The 13,934-nt window shown below is 43.2% G+C and overlaps 1 protein-coding gene across 6 annotated transcripts in view; it reads right to left on the bottom strand.

The window, feature by feature from the left end:
• Window positions 1-13,221, bottom strand: part of LOC109894465 (protein unc-79 homolog) — a 48,895-nt gene extending 35,674 nt beyond the window's left edge. For 5 of the 6 annotated variants that reach the window (XM_020487974.2, XM_031828936.1, XM_031828938.1 and 2 more), the window contains exons 1-10: window positions 13,120-13,221; window positions 11,564-11,684; window positions 7,550-7,863; window positions 6,702-6,872; window positions 6,361-6,456; window positions 6,150-6,205; window positions 5,885-6,014; window positions 5,691-5,755; window positions 745-833; window positions 319-359 (exon numbers count right to left, since the gene is read on the bottom strand). In XM_020487974.2, coding sequence (XP_020343563.1) covers window positions 319-359; window positions 745-833; window positions 5,691-5,755; window positions 5,885-6,014; window positions 6,150-6,205; window positions 6,361-6,456; window positions 6,702-6,872; window positions 7,550-7,863; window positions 11,564-11,684; window positions 13,120-13,141 — 1,105 coding nt within the window. In that variant the 5' untranslated portion in view covers window positions 13,142-13,221. The remainder of the gene's footprint in view (window positions 1-318; window positions 360-744; window positions 834-5,690; window positions 5,756-5,884; window positions 6,015-6,149; window positions 6,206-6,360; window positions 6,457-6,701; window positions 6,873-7,549; window positions 7,864-11,563; window positions 11,685-13,119) is intronic. The other variant, XM_031828941.1, reaches the window with a different exon arrangement.
• Window positions 13,222-13,934: the final 713 nt, after the last annotated feature.

Raw genomic sequence — 13,934 nt, 5'->3', positions numbered from 1 at the left:
GATAATACTGTAGTTATTACTATAGTATTCTACAGTATACTACAACATTCTATAGTAAGTACTACACATGATTGAGGGATACTACAGTGTGTAGTATAGTATTCTACAGTATACTACAGTTTACTAAAGAATTCTATAGTAATTACTGTAGTTTTCTATTGTAAACTGTAATTGTTTTCATGTGGGCACTCAGCCTAACTTCCACCTCCCTCCCTACAGTCATAACTAAAACTCCCCTTTGATTGACTCTAGAGAGAGAGAGAGGGAGAGAGAGAGAGAGAGAGAGAGAGAGAGAGAGATTAATTTGCTAACACTCACCTTGGGGCAATAGCACATCAACAAGCCATTCTGCATGATCTCTGTAAAGTCACACAAATATATAAATCATAAATCAAATTATAGTTAGCGGAGACTACCTTATAAATACACTTCTAGCAGATACACACACATATACAGTAGTCTGCATGACTGCTTCATGTTATATTGTGAGTCTTTAATGAGGATCCAAGAAGAGACATTGTATTCTAAAGAGCTAGACATAGACAGTGTATACAGTATGCCATAAGTCAGAGGAAATGAGAACAAGTTGTTTAGTGATGGCAATCTCATTATCTGCTCAATGGAATTATGTAACCATGGTGATGCCTCTCCCTCAGGATAAAGACCGGAATAATGAAGCAGACAGCAGGTGACGTATGTTTGGAATGGCATCTTGGTGGAGAGTAAGGTTTTACAACAACAGACCCTGATATCCTTTGGCTGCACTCTTCACAGATGTACAGAGGAGGGGGCTTCTCTCCCAGGGCAACGGAGAGGGTGGGATCGATGCACATCTATAGGGCGACAACAGACAGTTACAGGATCCAGAAGGAATATACAGTACAATAGTAGCAGTGATATAGGATTGTAAGGGGTCCTAAGAAGTGCATACCACACCCTATTTCTTCAATGCTTGTACCATGACACGTGATAACACCTCAAACTCAAATAAGTCTGTGTACAGTGCATTCAGAAAGTATTCAACCCCTTGACTTTTTCCATATGTCACGTTACAGCCTTAGCCTAAAATTGATTAAATAAAATAAAAATTCATCAATCTACAAACAATACCCCATAATGACAAAGCAAAAACAGATTACTTTTTTTGTGCAAATGTATTACAAGTAAACAACAGAAATATCACATTTACATAAGTATTCAGAGCCTTTACTCAGTACTTTGTTGAAGCACCTTTGGCCGCGATTACACCTTCGAGTCTTCTTGGGTATGACGCTACAAGCTTGGCACACCTGTATTTGGGGAGTTTCTCCCATTCTCCTCTGCAGATCCTCTCAAGGTCTGCCAGCTATTTTCAGGTCTCTACAGAGATGTTCCATTGGGATCAAGTCTGGGCTCTGGCTGGGCCACCAAAGGACATTCAGAGTCTTGTCCTGAAGCCACTCCTGCATTGTCTTGGCTGTGTGCTTAGGGTCGTTGTCCTGTTGGAAGGTGAACCTTCACCCCAGTCTGAGGACCTGAGTGCTCTGGAGCAGGTTTTCATCAAGGATCTCTCTGCACTTTGCTCCGTTCATCATTCCCTCGATCCTGACTAGTCTCCCAGTCCCTGCCACTGAAAAACATCTCCACAGCATGATGCTGCCACCACCATGCTTCACCATAGGGATTGTGCCAGTTCCCTCCAGACGTGGCTCTTGGAATTCAGGCCAAAGAGTTCAATCTTGGTTCAATCAGACCAGAGAATCTTGTTTCTCATGGTCTGAGAGTTCTTTTAGTGTCTTTTGGCAAACTCCAAGAGGGCTGTCATGTGCCTTTTACTGAGGAGTGGCTTACGTCTGGCCACTCTACCATAAAGGGCCTGATTGTTGGAGTGCTGCAGAGATTGCTGTCCTTCTGGAAGATTCTCCCATTTCCACAGTGGAAGTCTGGAGCTCTTTCAGAGTGACCATTGGGTTCTTGGTCATCTCCCTGACCAAGGCACTTCTCCCCTGATTGCTAAGTTTGGCCGGGTGGCCAGCTCTAGGAAGAGTCTTGGTGGTTCCAAACGTCTTCCATTTAAGAATGGTGGAGGCCACTGTGTTCCTGGGGCCCTTCAAAGCTGCAGAAATGTTTTGGTACCCTTCCCTAGATCTGTGTCTCGACACAATCCTGTCTCGGAGCTCTACGGACATTTCGTTTGACCTCATGGCTTGGTTTTTGCTCTGACATGTACTGTCAACTGTGGGACCTTATATAGACAGGTGTTTGCCTTTCCAAATCATGTCCAATGAATTGAATTTACCACAGGTGGACTCCAATCAAGGATGATCAATGGAAACAACATGCACCTGAGCTCAATTTCATGTCTCATAGCAAAGAGTCTGAATACTTATATAAATAAGGTATATATATATTTTTTAATGATATACATTTGCAAAAATGTCTAAAAACCTGTTTTCACATTGTCATTATGGGGTATTGTGTGCAGATTGAATAGGAAAATATATATAATTTAATCCATTTTAGAAAAAGGCTGTAACATAACAAAATGTGGAAAAAGTCAAGGGGTCTGAACCCTTTCTGAATGTACTATATATACATATATACATTACCAGTCAAAAGTTTGGACACACCTACTCATTCAAGGGTTTTTGTTTATTTGGACTATTTTCTATTTTGTATAATAATAGTGAAGACATCAAAACTATGAAATAAAACATATAGAGTCATGAAGTAACCAAAAAAGTGTTAGAGAGGTTAGTGGAGGAGTGGAGGAGTGGCGGAGCGAGTTCTAGGCCATCTCTGCCCAGGGCACAAACGTTGCCCACTCCCCAGGCTGGTCCTGGCAATAAGACCTCAGAAACCTACCCACATCCTGGTTAACTCTCTCCACCTGCCAGTTACTCTCGGGGTGAAAACCTGAGGTAAGGCTGACAGAGACCCCTAGACGTTCCATGAACGCCCTCCAGACCCTCGACGTGAACTGGGGACCCCGATCAGACACTATATCCTCAGGCACCCCGTAGAAGACATGTGTAAACAGAGCCAGAGCAGTCTGTAGGGCCGTAGGGAGACCAGGCAAAGGGAGGAGACGACAGGACTTAGGAAAACAATCCACAACGACCAGGATCGGGGTGTTACCCTGTGAAGGTGAAGATCAGTCAGGAAATCCACCGACAGCTGCAACCACGGCCGTTGTGGAATGGGTAAGGGTTGTAACTTACCTCTGGGCAGGTGTCTAGGAGCCTTGCACTGGGCGAACACCAAGCAGGCGGAAACATAAACCCTCCCGTCCTTAGCTAGAGTGGGCCACCAGTACTTCCCAGTAAGACAGAGCACCGACCGACCGATACCAGGATGACCAGAGGAGGGTGACGTATGAGCCCAATAGATCAGCCGGTCGCGGACAGCAGACGAAACGTACAGACGCCTAGCCGGACACTGAAGGGGAGCGGGCTCTGTACGCAATGCCTGCAAAATGTCTGCGTCTAGCTCCCACACTACCGGTGCTACCAGGCAAGAGGCCGGGAGTATGGGAGTGGGATCCATGGACCGCTCCTCTGTGTCATACATCCGGGACAGTGTGTCTGCCTTCGCATTCTGGGAACCTGGACTCTCCACCGTAGTAGCACCAACGGAAACCCCTAAACACCTACCTGAGCACTCTCGTGACCACCCCGTGAGAGCCCTCTGTGGCCAAGAAACAGTGGGGTTATGACAAGCTAACCAGGGTAGGCCCAGCACCACGGGAAATGCATTATAGTCAATAGGGAAGAGACTAATTCTCTCCGTATGCCCCACCACCTCCCTAATCAACCCTGACCCTAATGGTCAACTATCTAAGGCGTGAACGGGGAAGGGCACAACCACGAGAACGATGGGGATCCCTAAACTATGGGCTAAAGCCCTATCAATAAAACTCCCAGCCGCGCATGAATCGACGAGCGCCTTATGCTGGGAATGCGGGGAAAACTCAGGGAACGTGACAAACACAAACATATGTGCAACAGAGGGCTCATGGGTAGGATTGGTGCCAGCTCACCTGGGGTGACACCCTGCCTGCTGCCTCGATTCCTAGAGGAACCAACCTGGCACCGAACGGCAGTGTGACCTCTGCGGCCACAGATGGTGCACAAGCGGGAACCCCCTCCGGTCTCTCTGCGCACCGCCCCTCCCAGCTCCATGGGTTTCGGAGAGGGGGTGCGGGAGGATGGAACCACCAGACCCCGATCTGAACGCCCGCGAGTAGTCAGCAGGTTGTCCAGCCAGATGGACAGGTCCACCAGCTGGTCAAACGTGAGGGTGGTGTCTCTGCAGGCCAGCTCCCGACAGACGTCCTTGCACAGACTGCACCGGTCCATTGCTCGTGTTTCTTGGCCCAAGCAAGTCTCTTATTATTATTGTCCTTTAGTAGTGGTTTCTTTGCAGCAATTCGACCATGAAGGTATCATCTGAACAGTTGATGTTGAGATGTGTCTGTTATTTGAACTCTGTGAAGCATTTATTTGGGCTGCAATCTTAGGTGCAGTTTATTGCCGATTTCTAAGGCTGACAACTCTAATGAACTAATGATCTGCAGCAGAGGTAACTCTTGGTCTTCCTTTCCTGTGGCGTTCTTCATGAGAGCCAGTTTCATCATAGCTCTTGATGGTTTTTGCGACTGCTGTTGAAGAAACTTTCAAAGTTATAGAAATTTTCCGGATTGACTGACCTTCACGTCTTAAAGTACTGATGGACTGTCTTTTCTTTTTGCTTATTTGAGCTGTTCTTGCCATAATATGGACTTGGTCTTTTACCAAATAGGGCTATCTTCTGTATACCACCCCTGAAGGAAATTAACTTTTAACAAGGCACACATGTTCATTGAAATGCATTCCAGGTGACTACCTCATGAAGCTGGTTGAGAGAATGCCAACAGTTTGCAAAGCTGTCATCAAGGCAAACGGTGGCTACTTTGAAGAATCTCAAATATAAAATATATTTAAATTTGTTTAACACTTTTTCGGTTACTACATGATTCCATGTGTGTTATTTCATAGTTTTATTCTACAAACTAGGAAATAGTATAAATAAAGAAACACCCTGGAATGAGTAGGTGTGACCAAAATTGTGACTGGTAATATATATAATATATATATATACAGTATATATATAATGTCCCCTCTATCTGTCTCTGCTTGCCTTTAGTCTGTGGCTGGCTGCATGCATATGTCTATGTTCTGTTATCTATGATCTGTACATGACCCTGTATTAGACCACAGTGCTAATGGCCGAGATGCTCAGATGATGTTCTGTAATTTACTGCTCTCGTTTACAGGCATACTATCCTCAGGGGCAGTATGGGGTCATGGCTTCCAATTAGGACCACCCCCCCCCCCCCACACACACACACACACACACACCCTCTGTGCTCCTGGCTAATTGAAATCTTGCCCCTGTCCCTGCCCCTGTTCCTTTCTCCGCTCTACTTGTCAGTTTTGAGCACAGTTGAGCAGAGACACGCAGAGCAGCGCAAACAGGCCTTGAGTTGCGTGGCCAGTGATATCATTACACGACAGAACGACAAAAGTCACTCAAGCATTCGCTGGTTGCTTTAAAGTTGTGCTTCCAGCAGAAAACACCAAGACGCTTTTACACACCATGGCAATCTGGCACATACTTTGTGTATTCACTTTATGTTTGTGTACAGTGTACAGTAGTTAGTCAGATATTACCTTGACGGCAGGTTTATTGATGGCATTGTGACACTCAATGTGTTGGCAGTGGATGGGGTTCCAGGCTGTGGAAAATAGAATGGAGGGAAAAAAGGAGAGGGGAGAGATGCAGAGGTGGAAGGAGGATTAGACCTGCAATCTAAAGGTTTGTTGCACAGAAGACCAACCTGACAGGCAGACCATAAGCCCCTCACCAGTGTACTGCAGGCCTCTGTATTCACTAATGGCTCCTGGGGGCTTTAGGTTTGGCCAGTAATGAAAGAGCATCTGCACGGCTGGAGGCTTTACTTGGGATGGTCCGTAGGATATGACATACAGCAGGTCCTGCCACAACACAACACACGCCATAGTGAACTAAAATATAAGAACCTCTCAAAGCTATTCACTGACACTTTCCAGATCTATGAGAGAGACATCTAACCTATGTGAATATGGCACATGCATTTTACAAACATATACCTTCCACACTTCCTGCTTGTGCTTCATAAGACACTCCAACAACTGACAGTGGTATACTGGAAACAAAAAGGCAGAGGCTAAAGTCAGGCAGGTGGCAGGTATAACATAGTGTACAGTACTTTAATCAAAAGACAGGCTGTGCTACACTGGACATAGACACTGTGATGTACTGTATTGTACTGGTTTGGGATAACCTGAGTTCAAGGTTTACCTGGGTTGGAGGTGTACTGCATAGCAATCATTAGCATAGAGGAGGCAGAGAGATTGACATATGCTGGAACGCCCCCTTCTCTTCTAGTGGAACCCACTAAAGAAGGACAGAAAAGACATGAAGAACCTTAACCTCATGAAGAACTGCATACTGTGGGATACCAACCTGGCAGTTCCTTTGATATGGTGATGCATACTGAAATGTCTGGTAAACGTGTATGACTACTGATATTGAATGAGACTTATCCCACTTAATGACTTGTTAACTTCATGTTGAATTGAAAAGGGGTTCTTTTTCACATGCAAGTAGATGGATGTTAGATACAGAGTGGCTGTACTCACATACAGCCATGGGGAGGAAAGAGGTGCTCAGGTACTCAATGATGTCTTTGTGCAGGAATGGGGGGAATGTAGCTAATGTGGAGATCATAGTGTAGGGTAAAGTGCTGAGAATATCGTCACTGAGAAAGGGCAGGAGGCAAGTTGTTGTGTAAAATATGGACTGTCCCAGATCTGATGGGAGAAGGGAGAGCCAAGACGCACAGACACAGAGAGAGAGACAGTAATTCAATGAAATGTACATATGTTGCAAACATATGTAAGTAAATAAACATTTGGCATTACAACTTAAAGAAAATGGATAAATATGCAATGTGTATAAATACAACAAAATCCTGAGAGAGTATTGTGAGACTCAGTTTAGGTCAGTGCGGTTTCAGTAAAACCTATTAATACTGCACTGGTGTTTCCCTCAGCAAAGGGTGGTGCTTTCTAGTCAAGGAGATGCGCTTTCATGCTTATTCCATATAAACAGATATATTCACAGACTTGCTATTTACAGATTACGATTACCTGGTGCAGTTAATATATACACAACATATGCCAGCCATAGCAATTTACCCTTTAAAATAGCTTTTTTTATAGATACATTTCCATTTTCAATACATTTTTGAAAAAGAGATCGCAAACAGTTAATACATGTGTACAGTACTACAGTATGTCTAGAAATAAGTTATCAACAAAGTTAGCTGGCAGGATCCAGCATGTTCCCCATCACCCCATGCATCCCTTTAGGTCTTCTGTGGGACTCGTCTCCTGGAGCGAATGAGGCCAAAAAAGGCAGCTTCATGTGGTCAAAACGGGTCGTAGGGCGATGGACACGTACAGAGGTATGTCCTGGTTTCACTCACCATGCTGACCGTGCTGCAGCAGGGGCACCAGGTCAAGCAGGGTCACGAGGGTCGCATAGAGCCCCTGATAGTCCAGAGAGGGGTACTCTGAGAGCTGAGCGTCCCGACTCTGCTGCCCCTGCCCCCCGCGGTCTGGAGGGGCATCACGCAGAACGCTGTAAAGGAGGGAGCGAGTAACTGTAGGGTTGATGGAACTGACTTGTGGTCTTAGAGATGGGGTGAGTGGGAATGGCACAGGAAAAAGACACATGGTCATGGGCACGGCCAAATTGGAAGCTTCCTGGTTCTCCTTCCTGCCTGTGCGGGACAGAATGCTGCTCCGGGGGTGGGGGGAGGAGGGAAGGGATAGGGGGGAACAAGGGAAAAAAAGAGACAACAAAGACACAAAGAAACAGCACATTACATTGAAATGGCACTACAGAGACAGCGTAAATAGAAAAGAACCAACCCAGATAGACTCCACATAGGATGCAGTGTCTGTAGTATTTCACTGAAGGCATTGGGAATTGTTCCCTGCTTTATCTGTTCAGTGTGATGTAGAATTACTTTCATTTTCTATTTCACTTTTTGTACATCTCTGTCTTCTGAAAACAAAAAACATGAACAGAAATGTTTGCAAAAACTGCAATGATCACTGCATCTCATGCGTATCTGGCGACAAGGAGAAAAAAAATGCATGTTTTCAGTGGCAACCCCATACTTCTCTGAAGGGGAAACTGCAAATGGTTTTCCCTCTGTGGCTGCCATATTCCAATCAGATCAATTCAGCAGCAATCATACCGAGAGGCCAATGGGCCATGATGTTTCTCAGGGACAATTACCCTGTTTTGTAGGGCTGTCGTCAAGGATGGGAATGACACCAAATCGGTTAGGGAAAATACGGAGGTGACACTTTTGAAACATGCTTCAGCTAGTAATAAACATGTGTGTGAGGTTAGATAAGAATGTCTGGGTCACAGCACATGTTTATTGCACCAGAGAAAAAATGTCCATATGCATTCATTATGATACTGTATCAGTATCATCAGGAGAAATAATGGGATCCAACAGGCATATGGATTTAAGTCTCTAAAATAAATGTAAGAACTAATCTACGGTAAGGGAGAAACTATAATGACAAAGGAATAGGTTGTTTCAAACGGGATGACAGGTAGCATTATGTTTGTGAGCTAATGGGGGATGAACATTTGTGTTTGCTGTCCCCTGGGAAGGTGGATATCTCACCATTTACAGAGAGGAAAGAACTAGTTGGTTGGTTTGTGTGTGGGGATTCTAGGGGTGGGGAGGCGGGGGGACAGAGAGCCTTGCTCTTTTATTAAACATGATGTTAAAGAACTAAGCTGTTCTATCAGTAAAATGACTTGGAGGTACTTAGCATGAGAGCCCAGATGACATATTCTGATGTTTTGTTTTTCATAGAGTTAGAGTATAGCATTTCTACAGGGGCAGTGAGTAAGGGGATTTTAGTGTAGCAATACAGAATAGCCTACTATTATGACATTTTTCAAGATTAACATCATCATACTCTGACTATTCCCCTGAAAGTTATACTCCGTAAGAATTTGGCCTCAAGTTGGACAATTTTAAATACCGGAAACCAAAGTGTAAAAAACATTCTCTCAGTGAGTTGGAAGGGAGTCAGTTTCCAACAATGGGGGAGATTAGCTTTATATCTTGCGGAGTATGACTTAATATCACTGCCCTCTTTGCAAATACTCAACTGCAGCATTGAATTGAACACACACACAGACGCACAGAGACACACAGACAAACAAACACACATACAATAACACACAGACACACATTATGCACACACAGTAAAACACATCTTAGATCCGATAAAACAACCTACACTGTCACTATCTTCTAAATGTTGTCGCTAACTGCGGCAATATCTAGTTTCTCTAAAGCTTGAGTGAGCCACTCACTATAAATGACATTGCTGTAAATAAGCATTAACTAGGGGATATAATACCGTAATAACCACTGTTTCTTAGCTAAATGTGAGATATTTCATTTCCTTTGAGTGTGACTTGTTCATGCCAGGCAAGGTTCAAGAGGAACTAGGAATGAAGGAAATCACATTATAATATGATACATGAAATTATCTTGATTCAGTATCAGACTGCATCTTGGTTCCTCACAGTCACTCAAATGATAATGGAATTTGGCATGGGGTCAGGGCGACTGTGAATCCATGGTTCACTGCTGCAGAGAGCTAGACAGCTTGGCTGGTGGGTGTTACTTTCTAGATGACTGGCTGGGAGGAAAATGTGGCAACTACATTACTTGACTAATATATGACATGTTACATAGCACCCCTTGGAGTAAGCCCCTTAAAATGAGCCCAGGTAGCCGCATCCCTTTACACTAATATCATAATAGTCTTACACTGATATCGCTCTATGCTGCAGAATTAATGAAATATTAATTTGGCGCTCCATCCTCTGTCTGTGCGGGACTCTTTTTTTTCCCAGGAACCTGACATATGCAAGCCTCAGTGCTCCCTCTCTCACACTCTCTCTCTCTCCCTCTCTTCACCCCAGGCTAATGAAACACAGGTGTCTGTCAGAATGTCTGAGAGTCTACTGAGCAGTGCAGAGTGGTTTCAATGTGGGAGGCATGGTTTGTTGTGTGAATTGGGAGGGAGGAGATTTGGCTCAAGGAAAACACGAGGCGAATGTTACAGTATCATACCAGTGTGATTCCCTTCACACCGCAGCGATACTGAGCCTCACAGACACAATTGTCATTAGAGTTAACATGCTGCCACAACATAGGCTCATACAATCACAGCCCTTGTCACACTCCATCTGTGCCAAGGACCAATAGGATGCCAGGATTGTAACGATACACTAGCAAGCACATCTAGCTAGATCATTCTCTCAGCAAAGTCAGAAAGATCCAAGATAGTTTACCAATATTGACTTGAACATTATCATAAAAAAATGCACTACTGTGTCCACTGTGTGATGAAATGAAAATTATTGTCATAATCCCATAATTTTCATAAGTGAAACATGAAAGTTCTGTCTCCCTAATCCCCATCCTTTTAGATAACTGTGCCTAATGATGATGATTTCTGTAGCCAATGATCAAAGCACAACTGATTCTCACAGAGAGCTCTGCTCAAACTCAACAAATAAATGTCACATACTGGTTTTGGCCATAATGGCTGCTCTGGCTTCTTGACCTGTTCTGAGGGGACGTGTTGTTCCCTCCACAGGCTCTCTGTCACTGCACACTGGGGACTGTCAGACCCAAGGAGCCAGAGGACCAGACCTCCCTTAGCCCCTCTGGGAGTGAGACTACAGGCCATCCTAGGAACATGTGCATCTACAAAGCTACTACTGAACTGACAGAGGGGTTGAAATTGCTATTTATTTTTGGTACTTTTTCTCCAATATAATACCAACCATACCAGGTACACTCTGCAAAATAACATAATTATTCACATTATTATTCATAGCCGCCTACTTACAACATCAACACAATTCATATCCCCCTGAGGCACACCCACATTGGAAAGACTCAGTAATGGCAATCTTGGCAGATTTGATTTATTGGTTGGAACCCAACAAAGCTTCTCTATTTTATTTAAAAAGAGCGTACTACAATATCAGACAGCCATGGGGCGATATGAAGGGATCGTGTTGTTGACTCTTGTTGTTGATATACTGTAGGATCATGGTCCTCATACAGCAACATTAAACATATGGTATCACAAAGGCAGAGGATGGAGCAACTCAATCCCCTCTCTAAAAAGGACCTGGGTGGTTATCAACTAGGATTCTTAAATGATGATACACTTGCACTGTTGGAAACCGTTTCACATATTTCCACTTACATGTATATCTTCTAATTTCAACTGACTTCCTACCAGCAATAATCCTGTCTTATTGCTGTGCATGTATTAGAATTAGGCTAAACCCCAGTCACCTCTCCTCTGAAGCTAAACATCAAATACTGTTACGTTCCGTTACTTCACCTGTGGTTCCAGCGCAGGGTACTTACCTGAGCAGGGTTTGGGAAAAGTATTTCAGTGTGTTTGCAATGTCTGTTCCGGAGGGCACGGGGTAAATATTGTGTTGCACACGGTTGTGATACTCTTGCAAGTATCGTATCTTAGAGGCAACTAAACAAGATAAAGAGCAACAAACAAAATAAGTCTGATGAAGCCTCAAGGGAGGTGGGGGCAATAGGCTATGGTTGGTACAGTATACGCCTGGTTATTGATAGTCTGCCCCAAGCATGGCAACGGGTCATTGTCCTTGTGGCATCCTGTCGGTCTCTCTTTAAGTGACCTTTGTGTTTGTCCAGCTAGGTCACAACCAGCCCTGGAGTGGGTTGTTTTGGTGCCATTTTGTGACTCACACTGGTAGTGTTTAGTGTTCGCTGACCTGCAAATGTCCCAAAAATAACAATAACACCCACAGGCTTTGTGTTTGTGTGGGGCAGGGTGTGGGTGTATGTGTAATTAAATGACTGTGTATAGGCTATATACATGGGTGTAGGAGTGTGTTCATTTTCTGCAAATTTCATACCAAGGAAAACATGGTTGGCTACAACACAGTGGTTCTGTAAATAGAATCAGCAGGGCTCCCTTCAGACACACTTTGTAAAACCCGAAATGCACCTCGTCCACAGGCTCAATTGCTAGAGCCAACAGGGTGGAAAAATTTAGCAAGGGCTAAAAACTCTCATTTTTTGCCTGCCAAAACCAAATATCAACTCTTGTTTTTAAGGGCTAAAACGTGTGATACTTGTGCAAGCTAATGTCTGATCAATTCAGTAATGTCAATGTAGCCTACAGAATGCAGGAGAAACAACACACATCTCTATAAGCTACCTAGTGGGTGTTTATACATGGTACCATAGAATAGCATTTAGTACCTTCTAAGATGCCCCAAACATGGCCAAATAGATGTAAAATCATTTAAGCAGGGTTTATTACAGATAAATGTATATATAGGAACTTTGTTTATTCCATGCATTATATGCCTATTTGAGAAATGTTGAGTTCTTTCAAGGTGTGTTGATTGACAACAACAACAAACCACCAATTGTTTATTACACTATGCATTTATTCACTCTCCTTTTCTAGAGTAAATAATCTGATAGTGTATCAAATAATGTAACCACAGTCTGTTTATCCACCTGTTCAGAGGTAAATGATGAAGAAAAAACTCGTATTTATGTTATGAACGTAAAAGATATGATATGAACAAGCAAATCAACCACATTATTGATCAACAATGCCACCATATTGTTCAGTGGAAAACGTATCAAATCGACCGTGATACCAATACAGCGTGTCAATCAAAAATGAATGCTTAATATCGGTTAGAATGTTATGTTCATATATTTTTTGTGACAACCGTCAGAACATAGAGCATCCCCTAGACACCAGCCCCTCGAGCCATCCTCTGCGACGCGAGAACGTGTTGCAACCTGCCTTAGCAACCGCGGTTTCATCACCAAGGACAGCTCCTCTCATTCGCTTTCTTACTAGAAAATTACACGAAAAAATGGGAGGATATAATAGGAATATTTTAAATAATAGTACTTACATTGCTCTGCTTTCGTAGACATTGTGGAAATAATTCACGAATCATAAAACAAACACTGTCAAATGTCAAATGTTTTTTTCTCCCCTACGGTGTTGTTCCCCCTTAGTCTTAAGAAAAGTGAATAAACACCCTCGCGCACAGGCTCGCTTTGGTTGTACCACTGCTGCCATGAAAGCAGGTTAACAGCAATGGAAATCTCTTGCATTGGACATGTAAGTAATTTAAATGCATGTGGTGTGTTTCGTGGATATGTTATATATATTTCATTTTATATGTATATGTCAATGTGCTGATAGAAAAAGCCGGACCCAAATCAGAACATACTTTTCCAAATGGACTGCTCCGACTATGACAAAGTGTCATTCAAGAAAGTGATTTTTAACACCCGCCTCAACATAAGACTGTTAATGCTCATTTTGCAATTCTGCATCAACTGAGAATCAAAGTGAGAAGTTCGAACGTGGTGGCATACTTACTCCTCTTAGGCTATATATCACTATTTTATATAGACTAATTTATAATCAAGCAACAGATGGTTATCAGAGATTTTGTAACTGTAACTTATAAAGCATCAGGGGTCGCATTTTTAAACAATGTATTGTGACAGTATGCACAAAAACAATGTTTTGAAAATATACTATCAAACTACTGTACTTCTTTGTGGTAAACATAGGCCATTTGATCCACATTAGTTAGGGGTGAGAGAGAATTGCTCCTATAGTTTCTTGCTTTCATCACTGGGGGGTTATGGCAACTGACTATTTACATCATGAATGGTTTTCTTTTCTTTACAGAAAGTAATTGTAATTCTTCCA

This window comes from Oncorhynchus kisutch, linkage group LG7 (assembly GCF_002021735.2).
Source record: "Oncorhynchus kisutch isolate 150728-3 linkage group LG7, Okis_V2, whole genome shotgun sequence".
In the NCBI taxonomy this organism is placed as follows: domain Eukaryota; kingdom Metazoa; phylum Chordata; class Actinopteri; order Salmoniformes; family Salmonidae; genus Oncorhynchus; species Oncorhynchus kisutch.
The sequence above is the reverse complement of the archived record's forward strand: the minus strand, read 5'-3'. Positions and strand labels throughout refer to the sequence as shown.